The 25,485-nt window shown below is 38.6% G+C and overlaps 1 protein-coding gene across 2 annotated transcripts in view; it reads right to left on the minus strand.

The window, feature by feature from the left end:
* ERR (estrogen-related receptor) overlaps positions 1–25,485 on the minus strand; it is a 333,703-nt gene that overhangs the window by 10,677 nt on the left and 297,541 nt on the right. For both annotated transcript variants that reach the window (XM_071597615.1, XM_071597613.1), the window contains 6 exons: positions 9,813–10,043; positions 6,858–6,984; positions 4,427–4,648; positions 3,790–4,038; positions 2,393–2,574; positions 563–735 (listed from right to left, as the gene is read on the minus strand). In XM_071597615.1, coding sequence (XP_071453716.1) covers positions 563–735; positions 2,393–2,574; positions 3,790–4,038; positions 4,427–4,648; positions 6,858–6,984; positions 9,813–10,043 — 1,184 coding nt within the window. The remainder of the gene's footprint in view (positions 1–562; positions 736–2,392; positions 2,575–3,789; positions 4,039–4,426; positions 4,649–6,857; positions 6,985–9,812; positions 10,044–25,485) is intronic.

Raw genomic sequence — 25,485 nt, forward strand, 5'->3', positions numbered from 1 at the left:
GGGCCAAATATTCCACATGCATTATGAGTTAATGTAAAGCTGAAAAATACTCTTTTGATAATTAAAATTTACTCAATGAACTTGAGTATTTAGCAACAATAATGTCCCAAATATCATCTGTGATGACATTTAGGACATTATTTTTTTGACTGGCCATGCATGGGGAAAATTGAAAGTTCGTTATTTCGACGCTCTGCTGCTAAGGGGAAATGTACAATTGGATAAAAGTTACAGCCAAAGTAAGGTCATATATGCGCAGATTTTACTGCCTTTATGATGGGTTAACTGAAGATATCCACCATTAATGTATATAACCATCAACTTATACTAAAAGAGATAAGCAATAAACAATAAACATTGTTTACATAAAAACAAACTTAATTCACTCAAGTGTTATTGTCTTTAAAATTATCAAATGCTTAACATATTAAAAAAAACTTTCTAAAAAAAAAGGCAAGCGGAGAATGAGAACAATATTTGATTAAAGAATTTAATGTGAGTGCTGAAAAAGTAAGGGTTAATTTGTACATTTAAGAGAAAGTAAGGTTAGCAAATGCCTCACCTAATCACTGCAACACAATCACTGAGCGCAGACATTATGCTGTCTCGGAGCTTTTTGAGGGATGAGAACTCGTCAACTTTGACATCTGAATTGGCAAGAACGAGGGCCTTCATGATAAAGTACTCCTCTTTCACCACACCCAACCTTTCCAGGCGCTCCACAATTTGGATGCACTGCGAAGAGAAAGTAAAGGGTAATTTTTTTCACAGTATTCCATTAATATACTTTTGAGTGAACTTTAAAAATATATTGCATTTCATTTTAGTGAAATCAGTACCAAATATTCTCCCGATGAAACCCAACTGACAGACATGAAACAATATTTATGCAAGACTTGTTCAGCAGTAGTAGGTTTTATGAGAGGCAACTGACAGCTGCGTTCATTTGCACCATTAGGGATGGCCAGTAAAGGATAAAGGGTGGAGATAAACCTGGCATCAGCATTGGCTGACTCTTAACAAAAGGCGCTAAAGGGTCCACAGTTTAACGTCCCATTTGGCAAGTGGTGTACTCACTCAAAGTGCTCTCCACAAAGCACCTCAAGTAGGGATTAGGATACCACTCAAAAATATCTTCCGCCATTGGGAATTGAACCCAGGCCCTCTGGGTGAGAAGCCGGTACATTAGCCACCACACCATCTCGATCCCCACACTTGCTCAGTTTTATCCATACATTTCATGACTTCAGGCCATTTGGCAAGAATTTGATAGCATTATGTAGTGACTCATTATGTCAAGCACTGCCAAATGGGAAATCAACTGAATATAATACATAATTACTATCTTTATTTGACAAAATTTGGGATGCAAACCCCTCTTCTGGTATGAGAAATGTTCACCAGATACCAAAGCCAATCCCTCTTTTTCAGGCTCTATCACTATGGTATTCCACTCAACATCAAAAGCATATTACCATAATTATCCAATTATAACACCCATAACATGAAAACTATATGCAATGAAGTTATGTCCACATTGTACATAACTTCTGAAGTCCGAGGGTTTTCTTTACTTTCTAGGATGAGAACCTCTTCAGCAAATCCTAATGAATGTAGTCTAGCCACTAGACATCTTAAGGAATGCATGTAAAGCACTGAAAGTTTCCACTACCTAATATATTGATAATTTTAAAGTAAGCACTGCCTATCATAGGATCATGTCACAACTCAAAATTTTATTTAAGCTGTATGCTATGCAAAGCTAAACCATGCTAAAAAGTACATGGTACCCTTTGATTATGGCTTGAGACCATTCAAAGAGAACAATGCCTTTTATTTAAACTAAGCAGCATAAAAGTGACAATTTCATTATACAGATTATATCATTATTATTATTTTTTGTAAACACTTAATGCTTATTTGAACAGTCTGTAGCAGGTCTGATGTCTCCGATGGCTGTGCATTTATTGGTTGTTGAATCATTAGGGCAAGAAACCCCATGGCACAAGATTACAATAGGCACCACTTGGGTAATTTGCCATTGAATTTGCAAACCAATGCCAAAGATAGTAAATTATGTACAGGAAAAATATACTGATTAAAAAACAAGTTACCAGTTTGCTGGTATGACATATGGGGTAAAAGGTGAGATGATTACGTATGATGAACAACACATGGTTTACACCTTGGCTTTGATGATAGACTTACATGGGGTAAATGAATTTACCCCATGAAAAGGCTCTAACAAAACCCAAAAAACTGAGTAATTACCAATTTACTCTGGGAAAAAAGAGGATATACCCAGGGTTTTCACTGGATTTCTCTTCTAGATACTCCAGAAAAGTACACAAAAGAGGTTGCACATTACTTCAAAAATACAATTTAAACTTACATGTTCATAAAGGTCTAAAACACCACATTCTTTGGCCTGCTTCCCATCAAGGTGAAAGTCTGATGAGAACCTTAGTTTTCCATTTGATGGAAGTGACCTAAATGCTAAGGTTAAAGTCAAAATTTCAGCCCACGTGCTCTGCAAAAGCTTCATCTGATCATTCAGGGAAAGATCTGTAAAACCTGAAAAAGACATAATATTTCATTTAGGAGACTGGACACCAAGGAGCTTTCTTATTAATACAACCTCCTTGAATAACATTTTGTGTTTACATATGTTCAGTACCAGCATAAATCATCTAATTTGATCATAACAGAACTGGGATATGAAGCTTAATTAGTAAATCAATGCAATTTTCACCTCTACAAGTGGGCAAATGCAGAGAAATTCAGAATGGAGACGGAAAGAGAAACTAACATTGGGACTCAAAAAAGCATAAAAATGCTTTGATATATCAAAAAATGAAATAATAATAATTGGCTTCTTTATCACAAATTAAAAGAAACTTTGAGGGAAATATTTTAATGAGTCATACATTCATGTAAATTCCCTCAGTCATAAGCACCAAGGTCACAGCTTTATGTAGAGTTCATTCAAACAACAGCAACTAATACTGGAGGAAGCTGAAGGCCATTCTACCATGGACATGAGACATAAGCTATACTACTAAATCAGTAATCATTTCCTTACGAAAGCTCGTCTCAAATGAGTCTTCAGATGCAAGCATTCCACATGAATAACAACAAAAACAAATGAGTGGCAAGATTATATCTGCACCACAACTGTTTTACAAAGAAACAATTATTGCTGTTTTATTTTTCTTTAATTTTACAGATATAGAACTCATAAAAAGCTATTTCTAAAACCATGCTCATAAAACCTGTTTCTTTGAAATGTTTCGGGTGAAGACAGTTAAAAAATAAGTATACAAGTATCACATTACTCGTATAATGTATACATAGTTGTGATAGGTTACAGGAATGGTATTTTCATGTGCTTAAACGTTTTTTGTCCATAAAATTAAATGCAACCTATGAAAAAACTACTGAAGTTAAAATATCTTGGCCTCCCTTCGCAAGTTACTGCACTGGTTCTGACAGTATTAATGATATGCTCTGTCTGGCTAGCACCTTGCCTGCTACAAGACATGAAGACAGAACTTGACTATCTCCTTTCATTGACAGCAAGAAATTATAGCACACCCTTTGAAGTTTCCTAAGAGCTTACGCCCATTGCAGGATTGTCTTAACTGCAGAGGGATGAGGGACGTGAACAGGTTTTTTCACATAGGTATGCACTTCACATTGCCTACCATACTGGGAGCCAAATCCTCAGCTACTCAGCAAGAAAACTTTGATTTTAATGAATATTGATGTACTCTGATAACTCTTTCCCACCTGGAATTTGCTTGGCCCATCCAATGATGCCCACAAGCTCTCTGTCATACAGATCGCTCAGAGTGCTGATGGTCCGATAGCCATCATGCGACGATATCGAGGAGGAGGAAGAAGGAGACGTTGGGGAGGGTGAGGAAGAGAGAGAGCCCATGCCCCCCCCACCCATCCCATCGCCAAATGAACTCCCACCGCCCATCACCTGCAGTGCCTCAGGCTCGCATGACGCCAGCACCTCCAGCATCTTGTTCTCTGTAGGGGTGATAAATCAGGTATTAAAATGAACACTCCTAATCTCTCTTCTCATTATGACATGGCAATTCTACCTCTACACTGGTATCTGAGGGATACCCGGCATTTGAAATGTCAAATATTACTTAAACGTAAAATCAAAATTTATAATGAGTTAAAAAAAAGAATTAAGGGGAAAGAAAAATTTGGCAGGTTGATGGTTTCAACTTCCAAGTACTTTAAAAACATAAAAAAACTAAGTTACTGGAAGATCATTCAACAGAGAGATGGAAATATCCATGATTATCTGGACACGACATTCAAACTTTTTCACCTTGCTTCCATTGGTTTTATAATAACAGCACTGTGAAATACCTTGCTTGACAAATATTTGGATCACTAAGCTCACCTTCCAGCGTCGGCTTGCTTGGAGGGAGTGAAAGGATTTGGTATGGGATGTCAGGGTTTCGTCGATACTTCTGCCGTCCACCCCTCACCCTGTCCAGTCGCACACCCTCCTTCAGCATCCCCATCCGCAGGCACTTCTGGAATCGGCATGCTTGGCATGCCTTCCTCCTCCTCTTGTTGATTTCACAGTCATTTGATGCAGGGCATGTGTACTCAATGTTTCCTTTATCAATTCAGAGATAAAAAACAGTAGAGATAAATTAGGATCAGGTTGAGAGATGCAAAGCTGATGAACACCTCAGGGATTGTAATTGTGTAGTAGCTAATATACTGGCTTCCCACCCTGAGGGCCTGGGTTCAAATCCCAATGGTAGCAGAATTTCCTGATCCTTATCCATATTAAGTAAAGAGCACCTCAAAGTGAAGTATGCCATCTGTTAGATGGGATATTTAACTAAAGACCTCATGGCACCTTTCATTTAGGAGTAGGCTAATGCCTAATGGTTTTTCTCCATCCTTACTTCATTCCCTTAATATCCCACCTTTATTAATTTACCCACCTCATTATAAAGGAAAGAATGACTGCAGACCAACCATCGGCTTCTCCCCAATAAAGGAGTCTTATGACTAACATGCTCACAGACAACCTGATTGCCATATTTGGTTTGCCATCAGGTTCTCTAAAAGTTATCTTTTGTGACAAGCTGAATTGGAAATAAACACTAAATTGGATTTTCAAGTTCCTCAGAGAATGTTTTACTCTCTTATGCAACTTCCCTTTATCGTCAATAAGCAAAATTATTAGACTGCATTTTTATTTTCACAGGCCATGAGAGCAGGTATTTTTTCACAGACGGAATAAGCAAAATAAGTCAAGAAAATTTTTGAGGGCACAAAAAACCGCAATTGATTCATTCTAGAGCATCAGAGAAATTTGGTACTGTAAAACAGTGTCACACATGGCCTGGTAGTTTTATGGTAGGTATTTCATACTACCCAAATTCACCCAATAAATTTGACCGTTGAGTTCTCTAAACCTAAACTCAAAAACGGTCTTCCCACTGTGTTCAAAGAATATGGAGACATTTTTAAGTTTCTAACTTATAGCTCACAGGGAAAGGAACTGGCCCCCTTACGTGTGAATTTTACACGCCATGCGGCTTAGTACTGGGTGAACTCTACCATCACCTACCACACCAACCTTCCGGTTGATTACTGTGTTTATGACTTGTTATTCGATTGGTGAAAAAATATCCAAAAAGCAACGGCCCATGACTTCATTTGTACAGGTATAACAAATTCTGATAATATCTCATTTGGTTTTATAAAAGTTTTATATGAAACTGATAATTTGATTAAATTATACCAAATTATTATTTTACCTTGCAAAGGAAGGCGTAAATTAAAATTTGAGAACAAAACAACATGGCAGAGCAAGTGCAAGTACCTTATTTTAGGGCAGAGGATAATGTTTTTGAATTCAAAGCACTCATAAGAAAATATCCCCCAATCTAGAACATTTTCTGAGCTCATCTAAACTTTGCAATATTTATGTGCTTGTATTAAGTACTTTTGATAATGCTTGTTCTCCTCGTTCCTCCATTTATGCTGATTCTCATTTACACTAACATACAAACAAAAAAATTATCCATGGAAAAAACAAGCGGGTAAGATGGACATTTTTCCTAAAATGTGTGAAGCATTTACCAGCAACAGAATTTTTCAGCAATGCAGGGAGAAGTTAAAACGATTAGTTTTTATTGCCGAATACAAAGAATATTTTTGATGTGAAATAAAGTGAAAAGGACTATTAAAGAACAAAATGCATGAAAAATATATGACTCCTATATGAAAGTGTAAGAAAAGACCTTGTCCATTCAGACGAATTGGCTCAAAATGCACTCAATCGCACTGTAAAGTAAAATAATGCATATACTTTTCAAGTATTGCTAATATAAGATGAATATTATATACATTGCATGCATGGTCCATGGCTAAATATTAAATACTTAAATGACATAATCACTGATTTACGGCACCATCCAAATGCCAATAATACATTTCCATTATTTTTTTAGAAGTTTTAGTAATTATGAAATAAAATACAGAAGCGCCAATCACTTTTAACAATTTTAGAGTCCCTATAAAAATGATCACTTAATAAATAAAAACCAATTTCTGAAACTTAACAGTAAATAGCCTATTGCTGATGAGTCCTGTATTCTGACAATTTGCACAAAAAATTTTTACTATAATTGTCAACCTATTTTTTTTCCAGATTTTGTTAATCCAACGCATGTTGTCCGTTTATCTATATTCTGCTTTTTTAGTATTGTCGTCTCATAAATAATTCATCCTTGAAGGTAGAGCAGTAAATATGTTAAAAAGCAAAATCAACACACTTTCTTTGGACAATTTTATTTATCACTTACCCTGAATAGTCCTCTTGAAGAAGGCTTTACATGCTTCGCATGAGGCAACACCATAATGGAAACCTGATGCTACATCCCCACACACCAAACATAGCCTCCTTGGAGAATCGTCTTCCTTCATACTTTCCTATTAAAGAATATGGAACATATCATACTAAATGTACAAAGCATTACTCATCCCATTTACAAAATAACCTCATTCTCAAGTAAAAAAATCTTCAAATAGAAAAAGTGTACAAAAACAATAGGCAGTTCAAAATTAGAGTAATTATCAGCTTTCACCTATATTTAGTACCTGGTACTCCTATTTCAGTTTCAACAGTACATTCACTTCCTCATCTACCATAGAAAAAAAGACTGTGGCCCTCTTGATGCTTTTATTATGCTATTATCAGAAGTCCCTACATTTAATGGATAGTAAGCTTCCCCTCCAATTTTGGCAATTGAATCACATTAGCAAAAAGTATATTTTCAGGGGTCAAAACAGATTTGATGGCCAAATAACTGACTGATACTTTTTAAGGTAAAGAGCAACTAAATAGTGGCATTTAAATCTCAAAAAGTACCAAGTTGCATACTATGAAAAGATAACATGAATATTATAGTCCAATAGAGGAAGCTAGTATTACTGCGATCTTATTTAATGGTTTACATTACAAAGTGTCAAATATAAAATCTGAGCACAAATTAACATGAAACCTTGGAACAAATGCATCCAGGGCTTCCCAACATTGTAGAGATCAATTTTAGGAGCTTTCTGACTTAAAAAAATGGACCAATTGGAGACCATTTTCATTATGTTCATCGCTTAGAACTGACATACATAAAATAGAGTCAATCATTATATTATTCAATCATTTAGCTGGCTTGTTTGCTATAAACTCAAAACAGACATGTCATTTGTAGATCGTAAAGAAATTAAGATTGCGAATAGTTTATTTTTATTGATAGCAAAAAGCAGGAACTAAAGAGTTTACAACAGCTTATTTATTTCAAAATAAATACTGAAAAACTTTAGCATTAAATTTGAAATAAATAAGCTGTTGTAAACTCTTTAGTTCCTGCTTTTAAAAATTAGCATTCAATTTCATATTTATTAAGTTGATGATAATGCAACTGTCATTATTAGCAAATAAAACAGAGCTCCTGCCAAGATAAAATATACTAATCACATATCCAGTAACTCAGTGTACTAGCATGATACATAGTTCTCATATAACACATGAAGGTTAAATAAAAATAATAACAGTCAACACAGTTTCATTAAAAATGGAAAGAAATGGTAAGGGCTGAACTACACAGCACAGCCATTAAAATCAAAATGTAAAATTGAATACAATTCATATCATTTCTGAATAAAGATCTATAAAAAAACCCAACTCAAAAGGAATATAAAATCAACAGTTTTAGTTAGTTAAGCATTTGAAATTTTTGGTACTTGTGATGGCAGTCAGTGTTTTGTCTTTCACTCGTGTATCAAATTTTGGACAAGTAGGGCCTGTATCAGCTCTTAATCCCTTCATTCACTGCACATTCAATGCTCCAAGGATGCAGAGCTTACTTCTGTAAAATCTTCATAATTAATTGTGTTTGTAAAACACTTATTCACAGCCTGATGCACATCATCAGCAAGTTCCATTTTTTCTCTCACAGCTTTCACTCTCTTCTCCATGACATATTCCAAAGAAACTGCGGGAGATGCCGCAACAGTAACTTTTAACGGAGTCATCTGCTAATGTGCATTTATATGCAACAATTTCAGAGTGTAAAAATCATTTGCCTTGACTGGGATACGAACCCAGATCCCTCAATATCCGGTTGAGTGCTTTAGCCACTTATGCTACCGAGGCGTCCTCTTATCCCAGTCAAGGCGAATGATTTTTACACTCTGAAATTTTTGCACTCTTCTCCATGAATTATACGTGACCAAAATGTTCTCATCGCCATGCATAATATGCATTTCATTTTCATCCTTCCCAAATACATGATTTCACCCATTCTACTTTCCTGATGAGACACTCATGGAGGAGAGGACCTCTTCTCCTCCCTACCTATTCACATGTTTGCGCGAGAGTTTTTATGACACAGGTTGCCAAAAGATAGCACTGAAGTAGCCTAAGTCACTAACAATCACCATGATTGAGGTCCCATCATAATCGAGTAATTTTGTGGAGGAAGCCAAAAGGGCTTAAATAATTAGGCAGTGGCTAGTGATGGGGTTGGCAAATACATATCCAAAGAATCCTATGTCTCATCTCTCCCTAATAGCCCTAAATCACCTGATACACAGAGAAATTTGAAATTACTTGTATTTACATTGTGCAGTAAATTTTCACATGGTGAAAGAAAGACACGGGGGAGAGTGAGAATAGCCGCATTTAAAATTATTTATGATCTGAGAAAACTTAATTCCTGGCCAAATCGATAACAATAGACCCCTTGCTTTTTAACTTCATGAAAAAATCTATTTGTAAAGGCCTTTTTTATAGTAATCTAAAAGAACCCAGGTCATTCATTCCCCATTGTTCTCCGTTCAAAGCTCTGAGGCCTAAAAAAGAAGTTTCAAATAATCAAGGCCAAAGACCAAGGGTAGTGTGTAGAAGAACTTCAAGATTGAACAGACATATGTCTAAAATTTCCATCCGGAATTAATTACCACCTTTATTAGGTCCAAACACACCTCTTCAAGCAATGAATGTGCAGACAATGCTTCCCATCCATCACAGGCTTTGTCCTTCTTTTGAGAGTAAGCACATTACTACATAGATGTTTCTGAATTTTACTGATTTCCACCTCTTTAAGAGCCTGTGTCTGACACGTTTTAATGTATTAAGTACCACAACCAAACTTTAAAAATGTTAGAATCATTTCATTATAGGCCCACATAGTTGTCCTTAAAGAATATATCATGGAGGAAGGGGTATTGTGTGACCACCTCATTTCCAGATGTCATACCTCAGCCCTGGCTAGCAGGTTGTCCCCCAGAGGCTGCGTTGTCGATGAGCAGTACTGCTGGTCTGGGCTCCCGGGTGAGCGCGACCCAGATGCGTCAAGCAGTGACCCTTCAGTGGCCTCGTCTCCTGCCCCACTGCCAATCAGCCCACCTCCGCCCCCACACACCTCCACCTGGTCCTCTTGGTACAGCTTAATTCGCTTGGGAGAGTGGGAATCCTCACAGAAATCCATCTGGAACAAGCAAGGATGCAGCCACACTTGAGAGCTTGCACAGTTCAGCAGAGAACTATTTACACAATAACAGAGCCTTCAAAGCTGTTCCTTTTACAGGGTAGGCAAAATGAAAAAATCTTGATTAATTCACGACTATTAGAAAGATATTACAGTAAGGGTTGCTGGTAATTCGGGTAAGTCTGTGATTCTCCTGTTAGTAGTAGTATTTAGGGGAGGGGACCGACAGCTGAGGTCATCTGCGCCATTAGGGATGGACAGGAAAGGATGAAGGGTGGAGAGAAACCTGGCGTCGGCATTAGTCTACCCTTAACGAACGGCACCAAGGGGTCTGCAGCTTAACGTCCCATCCGACGGACGGCGTACTCACTCAAAGTGCCCTCCACAAAGTACCTCAAGTAGGGATCGAGATTCCACTGAAAAATATTCAACACCGCCAGGATTTGCACCCGGGCCTTCTGGGTGGGAAGCCAGTACGATAGCCACTGCATCATCTCGATACCCTGATTCTCCTGTTATTTGATAATTTATCATGATATTTACTGCAAAATTTTTAGAAAAAGCTTTGATATGATAAAAAAATTATAACTCATCTAGATTATTAAACCATGAGACATTCATCTCTTAATAAAAATAATTTAAAAATTGGAGAGGATTCAGTAGTTGAGAACTATAGTTTGTATCATCAGAGATGATCTCTAAGTTTGCCAACTCTCTCTCAATGCTTATTAAAACATTTTTTTGGAACAGAAATTTTGACAAGAATTCCACTTTGTGGGATGGCAAAACTGCAAAAATGAGAGGGTGAAGGTAATTATGCTTGAGGCAGTCATTTGTACTAATATGTACGAAATGTGCGATAAATATACATTTTTGGGCAAATAATTTGCAGAAGATTTCATAGAGTATCAAAAATCAAAAATTTAGGGGGAAGTAATAATAGTGAATGAGATGCAGCCCTAAATTGGATTAGTATGCACAAAAAAATTTTATTAGCATGTTTATCCACCCTTCAACATCACATGAATTTTCATTTTTAACCCATTTGGAATATTTACCCAGGCTACATTCCCACAGCAGTAGAGTAAAAGTGCCACCCACAAAGAAAATACCACAGGGTACGAATAGACTTCCCTTTCCAATCCTTTTCCTCTATCAATGGGCCCCTGTAAACCAGTGGAAGCACATTTCTAAATTCAACTTTTATTAGCATCAAGGTTGCACGTCCGTGAATTGATATACTTCCCTGACTTTTTGAGAGCGAAAATCATTTTATTTTTCAGATGAAACTGCAACAGTTGCATTGGAATTTGTCACAGTGAAAATTTCGTACTTAAATACAAAAATTATTACTACTGCAGTAGAGCTACACTGAAGAAGAATCGTAGAGAATTTACAGTTGAAAGCTACCTCAGTTTTACAAAACCATTCATTAAAATAATATCTGAAAATTACCAAAATTACGGAATATTTATTTTGATGATTCTTTAGGGATATTTCAAAAATTTTGAAGGCCTCCAATTTCCGCGACACCAGCCTCCCACGCCTTTCATTCAATTTCCCCGACTTTCCCCGATTTTCCAGTCTCGTGGCAGCCCTCACAATGAATTATGGAACCAGAATGGATTACCAGAGCCAAGAGCGATTACACCACCTTAAGCTGATGGCTCCACGACAAGGTCAACAGTCTACTTGCCCTCTGTTTGATCTCTGACGGGGAATTTTATGCGTCTCTGCGGAGCCCGGGGACTTTTTTTTTTTTAAGTTTCACGAAAATTCCAAATGTATGCGAAATACACACAGGAGCATGGGAAGATTGAAGAGGATGAAAAGAGGACGCAGAACCAACAAAGGTGGACGGTAACTGGTTGGTTAAAAGGGTGATCATAAAAAAATTATTCCATCCACACGCCGCGGAAGATAAGATGGAAAAACCGACCCCTTTTTCTGCCTCTGCCCTCCACCCCCACAGGTAATTTCTCCACCCACATATTTGAAAACCCTTCCGCCGAACGATTATCACCACGTCCGCCTTGGGACATTCGAAAATTACGGCTATCTAGTGTCGCAACACTAATTTTGCCCTTCAAAATAGTGTGCGTCCATTGAGCGCGATTACATCACGCGGCCTCGCGTTGGGTACCGTTAGGGCGACTGCCATCGCAACTTTTCCTCCTCCGTGGGTCATAATTTAGCCGCCGACCGAACTTTTCCACTTCTTCGGACTTTATAGAAAAGGACCGCAGTTTGACCGGCAGTAGGAACTTTTCTCGACTTTCCGTAAAACATATTTTTTCTCTCCTGGTGACCAGCACCCATGGCCAGGTATGACCGCGATACACGGCCAATGGGAGATATAGACTTGTGCGCGGGTTTCTCAGGAACCTTATAAACACCCGGGTTACAAGGCACCAAAGTTCGGGGCGGCATTCGAATCCGCAACCATAATTGCAGAGGCGAGCAGATGTCGCACCAACATTACTAACCTCTATAACCTCATCATTAACATTCCGTTTATCCTCCTACATTGTCTAATAGACACACGGCATGATGAATCCTCGATGGATTGTGGATCGCGGCTCCCCGATTATATTTATCAAAAACACGCTAGTTGTGAGTCCACGATTACCCAGCTCTAGCTCGAGTTGGTACCACCAGGAGCGGTCCTTGAGTTGGCCTCACGAAAACTCAAATTTATTAGGTACATGTAAACAAATGACCGCGTTTTTTATTAGTCCTTCATATTCTGTGCACCTTTTTCGCAAAAATATGTCTACGGGATGTTTTAATTTGAGACAGTGAGGTGCTTCTGCACCTTAATACTACAGATGTTTCACACACGAATAACATAGAACGGCGTTGAAACGTTAAAAGAAAAAGTGAAAACGAAAGTATTGAACAATTGAAAACATTAGAACACAAGATTTACTTTTAACGATAAAAACGTACTACAAAGTTACTTATTTATTAAAAATTGGCAATTTTCCACAAAATACAATTTATTACGACCGGTTTCAATGTAACTACATCATCATCGGGAGTCACCTGATCATGATGTAGTTACATTGAAACCGGTCGCAATAAATTTCATTTTGTGGAAAATTGCCAATTTTTAATTTATCATGATATTCCACCATATCACGCCAGAAAAGTATCTTTTTATACAAAGTCACTGTTCTCACATTCCTCTAGGCGGAATCCACTAGAACATTATCGATATTTCCTCTTATTTTAGTGACCATATTTTACGCGGTTTCCTTTATTTTTTTTACCGATTTCGCAAACTACACCTCCAAGGCCGAGGAAATCCACGATTAACTAATTTCCGTTGCCATATTGAAACTACTCACCTACGCCAAACTCTGTACGAGGAAGATTATATACCCATGGAATGGATTGACGTCACGGAAACGGTTAATTGTTTCAAGAATGTCCTCCATCCAAAACATGACAATTTACGTCGTCGCGGAAGTCATCGCAGCGCACCGATCTGGTAAAATTAAGTTTGAGTGGCTCCAATACATCCTTGGACATGGATGGCTTCCCCTTCCTAGGAAGCAGTCATCAGGTAAGAGTAACAACTTCAGTCCTTTACAATCCTAAAACTAGTTGACGACAGCCCTTCCCTTCCCCATACTAATTCCCCTATGCCCTTATAGCTATTCTTTCCTACTGTCCTATTACTGATAATTGTCCTGTCGGTCATTGGGGCGATGTAAGTGTCCCTGGGCCTTCTTCAAAGGGCCTTTTCATCTATTTGCACTACTGCCATACTCTTTACAAATTCGTTGTCTATCTAGGTGTATCAAAACCATCTAATTTTCCTTTTCCTTGCTGCATATGGTCCTTTCCTCTTTTATCCTTTTGTGTACTTCCTCCTTTCTTACTTGATCTGTACATTTCACCTAGAGCAATTGGCATTTATTCTCCTCTGATTTATTATTCTATGGCTAGATGGGTCGATATAACTATAACAATTGTAGCAACTACTTACAACACATTCTACTAAATACTAAGAGCAACTTTATTATTTTACTGATCTGCACCTAAAATGGCGGCCGCCACACACATATTTCAAGTAATGTCCTCAGTTATTGTCCTGATGTTTGGAGACAACCAAGACTGCAGAACGGGTCCTCGACGCTGTAGTTCAACTTCAAATTCGCTCGCAGAGCCTGTAAGTCCTAATGTTTCTGTTTACGCGTCACACTTGCATGATCTCTGGAACTTAACATTCGTTTCTGAAGTTAAAATAGGGGGAAATCACTATCATGGTTATCTACCCGTGGATTAGTTTGCACCTCCTATTTGCCAATCTCATTATCACCTTCTCATAATTCATCATCGGTATTCCTTAGTAATTCTGCCATTCCACGGTACCTTAAATTATGGTATTCAGTGACCTATCATGCCTCACGGTAGTTCCAACTTTTCTCCTCATATACCTTTCTAAGGGTAACTTCATTTGCTACTGTGTATTCCCGCTTTGCTTTCATAATGATTCTATAGTGCCACACTTCATTCGCTTCTAGTCGTCTTTTCTCTCCAGATAATACTGAGTGTATCAAGCTATTGACTGGACAATAAGCAGAGGCCTTAAGACTTCCCCTACTGGTCCGTCGATGAAATAAAATACAAACAAGTCTTCTTCTTTACGCTAAGGTTGCAGGAAGGAACGAATGCGTTTCAGTCACATTCGTCAGTAAAGTTGGGCTTGACCTAGGTCCACAAGAGTCTCCTTCAATTCCAACGCCAGAACTACATAGATGAGAGTGAATGTATACCATGTAGGGGATTTATATGGCTAAGATCTAAAGAGGAAAAGCATCATCATACTAGGCGATCCGGCGACTAGGAGAAGACCTTGGATGTACCCTGATACCTATTATACGTACCAGACAGACTACTGTATCGTATCTCCTCGTGGACTTTAAGATCTTTCTCTGACCCTTAATCCTGCTTGCTCTCGATCATATCCTTATTCAGCTTTTAACATTTCTAACAACCATGAAAGTCGTCCAAAATTCCTTTTCTTTTCAACCTCCACCCCGTCTACCCAACCTCCTCCCTTGTTTCACAATACCACATCAGTTCCTTGAGGCAAATGAATGACCGTGTCCGCACGCACGACATTTAAACGATACTGTTGGAAAGACCGTGCAAAAGACGTACTACGGCAGAATGGTGGATTACAGTGGAATGGGGTTTCTGAATGTATTGCCTTTCTCGACCCGTCTCCTTTACCCTGAGGGCACTTCGGAATAACTCGTCAGTTCATTGCCTTCCGAGGGATATACGAGCGTATTACCATAGACAAGCTGCAGAGTCCAGGCGAGGGGGAAAGAATAATATGGATGACTTAGTAAAGATTAACTGCATTATAGATATTTATATAATGATGGGGAGAGAAAAGGTACTCACGATTGTTGTAAATTATAAATAGACAATATTTTAGCAACTCTCCTCTTAATAATTGTTTGTAATGCCAATAACAATTGGAGATTTTGATAGTGTAAATGACTTGAACAGCACTTTTGAATGAATGTAAAGGCTAAAATTGATGGAATTTTTTAGATGACCGAAGTCCACTATGTGAGTCACTCAATCAGAACTTAGGCTCCAAAATTAATGGATAATGCAGAGGGAATGATAATCTGGACAAGTAAAAAAACAGACATTAAAGTAATAACTGCTTAAAAAATTTGTTTTATCGGTATATTTAGGAATGGTGAAGACCTCCGACCTCCGATATAGAGTCGAGACGTTTAACTCACAATATTTTCCTATATTGTAATACTTCATGGTTTTTAACGGAGTTTCTTAATTGTTATTGTTTCTGCGACGGCTGCAGCTATTCCACAATAACAGAACGAAGTGCCTAGCTGGTATAACCGGCAAGGCACTTTGTCATTCCATTCGTTTACGACCATATCCCCGAGAAGGACGAATCCACCCAAAAGTTCCGGCAAGACGGCAATTCTTCACTTTTCTTATATGCAAAGATAAGCGCTACGGTACTTTCCAAAAGAAAAGGACAATTTTCCAGAGCATATACATCTCCATCAAGAAGAGCAACCTCAACTCGAAAACAGTCCATTTTCTCTCAGAATTTCATCGTAACCATTTTGATTCTTTCCAAATGACGTATTTACCAAAAGTCTAGGACTACTTGCATTAATCTCTGCCTAGAAACTCGAGCTATTAAGTCCTGGGATATTTTTTTGAGTAATTTATCCCCGTTCGTTCCTCAAAAAATATACAAAATTGTAATGAATACTACAATGTCATTTGGGCATTTTTTTACGGACAAATTTTCACCGCATGTATTTAGATCGAACTTCCTGTTTTCGAAATTCCGAATTTACCGAACTGATTTTTCCTCAAAGTTTTATCGTTGGAGAAAACAACGAAGACCCAGATCGTGTCACCGATGTACCGGTAAGATTCCTCGAATTCCTTCCAGCAATCACGAGATTCTCAGTCATTAATGTCTTTCTCGCCGGTTGATAATGACAAAATCCCCCCTTGAGTATTTGGCTCCCTTCGATGGAGTGGCTACAATTGGAGTTCAAATGTAGATGGAGATATGTCAGCCTCCCGCGTTTCAAAGTAATGTCACCAAAAGCTCGCCTCTAGTCACCACCTCCATTTCTACCCGAGTGCCGTGGTCTACCATCCATGTCTCATTCGATTCAGGAGTGTCACCAACTTTGTATTTATCAGTAACTTGAACACCAAGTTTAACCATGAAAAGGCAAGCGAAAGTGTGAATTCTTCATAAAAATATTCGATACAAAAGTAGAGATCTGCATTCATTTTATACACATGGTTTGTATTAGAAGGAACGGGAAAAGTTTCGGAAAATTAGATTTTAAAATTCTCAGGGATAATGGTGAGCACTGTCATCTTATCGATGCCAATGCGATCTGCGATCAGGCGCACGATCTGATTCCGAATCCGCGATCTGAATTCAACACTTCACGCACACGTTAGGAAAAAATTGTTATCGATACTTTTTATGCAAACCTTGTACATTTTTAATATATGCATACTTTTTCGTGCCATTTATCCGGAAAAGAACGACAATTTTGAACGACGAACGCCAAGTTGGACTTGATTCCTGCAGCTAAGTACATAGCCACTGTGGTCAGTGGTCTCTGAATAAGCAAACATGCATGATTTTTTCCGTGATTCATTTCCAGGAAATTATTTTGAGGTCCCATGAATGTCCTCATCTCGACAATTCATAAATTATGAATTTATTACAACATTATCTAAATTCCATAACTGCCACGCGTATTCACCGATCAGAATTTCTGTATTCGAGCAGATAAAAAGTTGAATTATCTCAAGTTTTTGTCACTGCCGCCGATTGCTTTCTCCATACCCTTGCGGTAATGACATACTTTCGCCAATCTTCTATTTTTATCTCCTTGTGCATATTATCATCATCACGATTTGCACCGCAAGCAATGCCCGTCAGTTGTTTTATGGTAATTCTTTTAATGATGAGCAAGCGTCCATTGTTATGAAAATCTTCCAGAGCACCACGAATTATGTATGCCCATGCCTGAGGGAACCAGCCGATGTAATAGCTTGTTTCAGATTGCAGATTCTTCCTTAACATTTATCATTTATGACTTTTAGGGCGGTGGGAACACGTCAAATTAATAATGTAATATTGGTAAAGGGTATACAGGCCGTTAAGTAAAACAAAGTAATTTTCCACCATAGCATTAAGTTACAAAACACCGCATTCTACCTTGAAGTGGCGTTCAAAAACCGAATTTCACATTCATGAAATAAATGTTTCCCAAAATGTTAATCTTATGATGTTATTCCACCATTTTAAGATCTTCTACAAGGTAACAATATAATTAGAACAAGCCCACTTTCGGTCAATATAGCTGATTTACGTGCGACCAAAATGTCACTGTAACAGTTACAAGCTCGTATAACCATAATGACTATGCTATCAAAAAGATCTTTTAAAATTCTAGCGGCGGAAGAACGTGTCAGTTCACATTGAAAGATATATTTATTTTTACCATAGGCATTCGATGTGCTATTCCAGAAAGCCGTAAGAGTCCTCCAAAGGTCGTTTTACACGATGCTTACTGAAGCAAGATCGTGTAAAATAATCGTGTACTTAATCAGGATCTTCAAAACTGGATGCCAACAAAATCTCGCATCAACCCTTATACACGATCCAAATCTCCTTTCAACTTCTGCGAACGCGTTTTGTGTTTTCGTCACCGCCGCCATTCTTTATTCATAAATAATATTGATTACGGCGTAAAAATAATTATCATATTGAAACGCCTTTCTTATCTTTGCTTGGTAGTTAGATTCAAGAATCGGAGAGAAAATAAGTGTCGGACTTATTTCTATTTTGAGCACTGAAAATCTAATTCAATCCATTCATTTAATTTCATTCCCATTTTTCTAATGTTAGGTAGCCTGTTTTCAGTACTGAATTAAGCATTATGAATATCGGCCTTAAGGTACAAAAACGAATACAGAGAATCTGGCAATGACCACTTCGGCCTACAAATCCAGGTTATAAAACACAAGCTTTCCGTATATAACTGGCCACTATCGTACTGATATATTCGGATTTGATGTCCCTTGTACTTTACTGCTCGTGGGTGCCTTCCATTTCCTTGCACACTCGAAAAGGCATCTTAATAAGTTGAGAAAGAGAGGTGTGACATCACCAAATTTAAGAAGTTAACCCCTTTCTACTCTACGAAGACTGTCACCAGGTCTTAATGCTCGGTAAAAACGATTTATTCCACGAATTAAAAGGCAACGTTATTTCCCTGTTGAGTACTGCACTCTGTACGCCCAAACAAAGTTTGAGGATAATTAAAAATAGTTTTCACTTGTATCTACCTCTAAAGCGCTGCAGCATTGTACTTTTGGCTAAGAGTTGGCCCAAATGCACATTACTTTGGTTCACCCGGGAATTGTGCAGTATGAAGACAACTCCATTGATTTTAATGGAGCAGAGGTGTTACATAATGCAATGGAAATAATTCAATGCAAATTGCCAAGTTGTTTAAACAAAAATGTGAAACCTTAAGTACATTCTAATAAATATTTTACCCGAAAAAAACAGAGAAATGTACATTACTCCTTTTCGAACTGTTATGAATGAGAAATCTGCTGGCGTTTAGAGGAAAAATGTGGAATTTAATATCAGCACATTTAACAAATGCCAGAAGCGTGAAAGTTTACCAGGTCATGATGCTACAATTTATTGATGAAGCCTGATTATTCTAAAGAAAACTGCAACCCCGACGTCGATAAGTAGTTACCACTTCTGATGACTGAGACATTTAAAAAAATGATTTTCTTCACGCATTATTGGACCAGATTCGGAGCGAGAGAAATGAAACTACATTTCATTACTTTTTAATCATACTCAAGAGAATCGCCAACTTCACACAATCGAATCCACCTAACGGATTATCCACGAAACTCATTACCCCGCGAGCAAAATGGAGCCAAAAAGATGGCCGTGAGCGCAACAACAAGTCCCTATACCGTAAATAATGCCACCGTGCCTACGCCACGGAATGGGCCAAGCCACCTAGTATCCCTGACTCGGCTGGACAGCTACTGGGAACAGGGAGAGAGAAAGAGAGATACCCCCCAGCTCATCGCATTGGAGGCCGGCGTGGGTGGACCGGCGGCGCGGGACCCCCTTCCTCTCCGACCTCTTCCGATGGATACCCCCACCCTTCCCACATCCCCCGGTAATTCCTCCACTCTCTACACGCTCTCAACACAACCTCCTCCGACTGACTCTCTATCCCTCCTACTGGACACCCCGCCTGCGCACACATTACCGCCGATCGGTCCTTCGAGTCCCCCCCTCTTCGGATCGTCAGCGGAGATAACGAAAAGGGAATAAAATACCATAACCTTCGTCGCCCAAAGCCAAACGCTTTGCATTTTTGTTGTTTCATTCATTGCGTCCTCTCGGGGGCGGCCATTTGGAGTGTGGGTGTCACCGGTTGTGAAACGAGTGTGCGGGGGGCCTTTGACGGGGGTGAGAATTGTGGAGGGTGCAGAGGGGGCGGGGACACATGCCCGCCCCACTCTTGAGTATGATCGAAGATCGAGGAAGAGTGGGGGGGGAGAGAAATTATAAACTTCAGAGTTCACGAACAGCCATTATTTCTTTACCCTGTTATTGCTGTACTAGCGACAATCGATTAGCCCACCACGGCAATTTACATTCGATAGCGATCCATTTCTTCCCTCCTTGTTTCAAATAACGGTCATTTTGCTTTCCTGGGGTGAAGTAGCCATTTTTTGGGGATCGAACCAATAATTTTCACTTAGTAAAACTGGACTTATTTTTCTCGCTAGCCCCGAAAACACGATATTAATGGCACTGAAAAAATCGTACTTGTAACTATTAATCTTAGATTAGAAAAAACTACATTGCGATATCTGTTTCTATGAATCCGCTCAGAGATTTTCTTAATAATCAGCGCAAAACTCAGGTTTGCATAATTTCTGCTTTCACAGTCCTATATGTCGTGCAAAAATTCACACCTCAGGTTATGGATGGGAGGGGTGAAACTTCTTCCTCAGTGTCACCTGGAGTCCTCCCGGTAAGATCTGGAACCCGAAAAATTATTCCAGCGTTTGGGTGAATGGGGTTGGGTGATGGGGCTGCTCAAATTCATCGGGAATGCAACCCAGACCCTCCGTTCGGAAGCCGAACTCTTGACCCACTATGCCATCAAGTCTTCCCCTAAAGATAATACAACTGTCGCTATTGTCTTTTGCAAGCTTTAAAAGGTGAAAGTTGAACTTCACACACTGTGAGGATACGTTTTTGACATTGTTAAGGGCGAGAATAATGCCTCGTTCACGTCCAATTCCCTTTCGGAGCCGATATTCAATAAGAGAGTAAATTCCATCACTTCTGCCCCATTCATCGCTCCCGAAAAAAAACATATCCCCATATCCCCAGATGGCAGTGGGAGTCTGATAGGCGCGGGTGAGCACTGGTATCTGTCGCTGAAGTCGTAGGATGAAATCCCGACGGAATTTACATAAGATAATTATTCGGAAAGAGAGTTGTAGCAGCCCCCAGCGGGCAGTGCTTTCGGTCACTTGGAGGGGAGCGTCTCGCATTCATATCCCGGGTGACATGCCATTGGGCGACGAATCTAATAACCCGACCGATAAAGTTTTCTGGCAACTGAATCTACATGGGAAATCTAGGGGTGGCAGAGGTAAAGAAACTTCAAAGAAACTCACTCCCTTTACCCTGCATTTAAAAACGCCTTTGGTTGAGTCCGGGGTGAGCTCTACCCTAACCTACCAAAACCAACATCGGACTCAATAAAACTGATGAAATAATAAGGCTACCTTTTTGAGATGTATTGGGAACTCTGTCAGATGGTATCTGGTGATATTTTATGGAAATGTTTTACATAACTATGACGAATTACAATCACAACGTAATCACTACGATCCACACTACTTCTTTCATTTTCCCGAGGATGATATTTGCATAATGCGTCAATATCAAGGTGTAGGATTCAGCACACAATGTCGAAACGAAAAATAAGTGGGGATTTAACAAAGTGATTTTAATTTATTATGCTAAAAGAGGTTGCGAACCTTTCTTAAAAACGAAATAACTGAGGAACCCACACCTAACTGCCCAACCATCGTCAATGGAACGGAAAGAAATAAATCACTTAGTTATTTTGAAAAAGAATTAATAAAAAGGATTCAGTTTTCAACATGGCATCACCTGAAGATGGCGTTTCGCGTTGGAACCAGAGTGGAGTTTGATACATCTCGTGCGGAATGAACCAGTCAGTACTTTTGCTTAAATTCATAACGAATTGACTTCAGAGAATTACGTCCGAGAAGACGAAAATCTTCAACGGCCCAAATTGCCTCAATGATCCCTCGCCTCCCGTCTAGACAACTGCCACTAGTACAGTACAGTACCACGTGGATCCAACGGAAGTGAAGGATAATGACATTGCGATAATTTAAATTTTCAGTCCGCATTTCGCCGACATTTAACTTGCGACCACAACCCGTCAACCAGGCAGAATCAACCCGACTTAAGGGTCTCGATACATTTTCATACACTTAATTTCGCACTTCGATGACGTCTATTCTTCCTCCTTTCTTTCTATAGCCCGGTATTCTACAGTGACGTTTGAAATTCAAGCCTCGAAAAAACTGACACCACTCCGTACAAGACAACCTGAATTACCTAAAATTTCGCACTCTTCACGCCCAGAAGAGTATTTTGATGACTGCATAAAACTTGTTTTACCGGAAATTTCGAACATAGCTTACCATAATAAGCCAGCTGCATGAACCGTGAAAAAATGAAAGTCATCTTAGTAGGACTAATATTCCCGTTTCGACGGAGAGAAATTTGCCTTTCCAAAAATAACTGACATAATATTGGCAAGGGCCATAAATTGCAACCTCTCTCTCCTTTCACTTTTCGCGAGAACATCAAACACAACTGGAAATGGCGAGATTCGAAAATTCAGTGATTCCTAAGATGACAAACACTTCATGGCGTTTCAAAACGAATGCTTAAAGAGTCAGCAAACCAGATTAAACTGAACGGGAGCAGCAAAACAAGTGGTATAAATTGTGCCGCGGAAAACGGCAATTGGAGTAAAATACGACGGCGAAATCTCGTATAAAAAACAACAGGAAGCAATCGAGTGTCCTCAATCCTTTTAATGAAAAATATCGATTCTTTCACCAAAAATTAAAATGATATAATCTAGGGGTCGCAGCAACAATTACAGCCCTGTTTTCACTGACAATTTGATTAAGAGCCATTAAACAAAACAAATCGATCGAAATAGGAATCTGAAGTACAAACCGATAACTAAACAAACTTAATAATGTTTTTGCATTAAAATCTTTCGAGGGTCCGACTCCTCTTTCAAAGTCTTGTGACACAGCAGCATAAAGCCATGACGGCTATTCAATGCGAATAAAATTGAATTCGAATGCAGGTCGCGTTCGCAAATACATTCGCTTTCAGGAATTTCTCGCTAAAATATCAGACACCCGGGTGAGTGAGGTTTCTTTTCGCTTGAAAAGAGACAGCAGTAGTTTCAATGACGATTTTTATTGCACATAAAGGTTCCGGTTAAATAAAACACAGGTACCGTGTTCATTCGACCGTTTTCCCATTCTACAGCGCTAATGACTCCCGCCAAAAAGTGTTGAGCGCAATCAAAAAAGAAGGATTTCCTCGTTGATGTCAAGTTGCTCATCCGGCAACTGGGGACACCACCGTCGTTAAGTACAAATTCTAATTTCAGCCAATCAAAAAACAGTATGCCGATTGATGAGGACACTTAAATATAAAGCCTAGTCGAGCGGTAAAAGTGACCATGCATGGTAAACATTAGTTAAAACTCCTAGTATTAAACCACTTAAATTGATATTTTTTAACTGTATTTCCTCCCCTGGGATACTTGAGAGACGATACGCACCATGAGTTTTACTGTAATTCTAAAGAAGTCCACAATTTTATAAGGATGTTATTCCATCAATATAAATGTATTATTTATTATTGTATTATATACATTTTATACTCCAATTAACATTTCTGAGACAGAGTTCAGGGACAATGAGCAAAAAGTGTAAGAAATTAATAATACACAAGGTGACAGTCAAGACTTTTTAGGCGGCTTAATATAGCTTAATTATGGACGGAAGAGACAAAGGAAGATGTGTCCAAACATGGTGTGGTAAGAATTAATTATTGGTGGGAGAATACGTACGAGAAAAAATAGCCATACTTGCTAAATTGAATGATAACTATAAACATAAAAAACAACGCTCAGTTTCTATCCAAACAAATTTGAGCCTAATTCTTCGGATGTTGATTTTTATGCATTTCTGCCTCGTGAACCTCGTGAATTAGCCAAAATATGGCGAATACTTTCAAGTCGATCACGATTGGTGTATCTTTGGATTTACAGAGTTTACAAAAACTTGGCCGAAACGCAACCTATTAAGAAGTACATTTTTAACAAAAGTGCCAATAAAATGGGAGAGATTACGGGAGGGGTCGATGAGAGGCGTAAAACAAAATTAAACAATAATCTGAAATAGAAAAAATTGTGTAAACCATTATTTCAATTTCAGAATATTTTTAAGCAAAGTCGCTTTCTCTTTAAAAAATACATCAATTATTAAAGCAAAGGGAAAACATCGAATTCTGCAAGATAATTCATACATGGATATACGAAACAGTACAAATCTTGCAACATAATAACCATATAACCAAGGTTTTTGCCCAGTATTGTGACGCTTCATTTCGGAATTAAGCACCTTACAATTAAAGATGACGACGAAACAGGGCCGACTTGTAATGACCCAGACTTTTGAGACCTTCCAGAATCAGCAAAAAATACGCGTGAAAACTGTTTGTGGAATATTCTATCGACATCTTCCCATGCAATTCTTTACGGTGAGTGCGGCGGAAGGTATGATCACTAGAGAATAGTATCAATGGTGATTCTTTGAATGCCGTGCCATTTTACTTAAATGAGGTTCAAATAGTCGTGTGTGAATATTTACACCGTTGTGATCACGAATTGTGCGATGGAGAAAGAATTAGTTTTTTTTCGGAAGTCTTCTCGCCTCGTGGTCACACCTACCAATGAATACGGAGCTAAAATCATTTTCTCTACATGGGCGGTAACGCCAAATTATATATTTTTCTATTGGTTCAAATCTTGGAGGTAATTATCGTGCTTTCAGAGACCTCCTCATAAAGTATTTCCGAAACAAAAGTGTTCATGTATTAACAATAAAATTGATAAATTTGAAGCGTGTGAAATGAATGGTTACATCTGATTTCTGCTGAACTTCTTCAACGGTTCGCATCTCCTTCTTATAACTGCAAACTTGACAAAATTCTCAAAGCCTAATGTTTTTTGTAAATATTTCACAGGCTGGTTCAAACAGCAAAAATAAAACCCACAAGTTGACACACTAATTACAATTAGTTTACTTGGTAGGAGCTATATCAATATGCTACTTTGGTTAGGTTGCACCAAATTTTCGAATGGCTCAACCCGAACATTCTTTAAGCGAAGAGCCATCACAGTCATGTGATGGCTTGCCGCAATACCAGCGCTACGCCACGGCCAAAGCTTGAACCCATTGATTCTATCGTCTACGCTGCTTGATATACGTCTACATTTACACAATATCAAGCATACATCTCTTTGCACATATGCATAAACACATGTTCATGCCTACTTACATCATGCAAGTACGTGTATGCTAAAGTGAAACTTCAATTTTTGTTTTTACAAGCTAAGGCGTAGGTTTGATTTTGTTATTACTGTGTATCGTGCGAGGGAAGAACGAGTATTTGAAATTGTCGGTGGTCGTGGCCATCTCT

This window comes from Hetaerina americana, unplaced genomic scaffold (assembly GCF_022747635.1).
Source record: "Hetaerina americana unplaced genomic scaffold, ioHetAmer1.1.p SCAF_9, whole genome shotgun sequence".
In the NCBI taxonomy this organism is placed as follows: domain Eukaryota; kingdom Metazoa; phylum Arthropoda; class Insecta; order Odonata; family Calopterygidae; genus Hetaerina; species Hetaerina americana.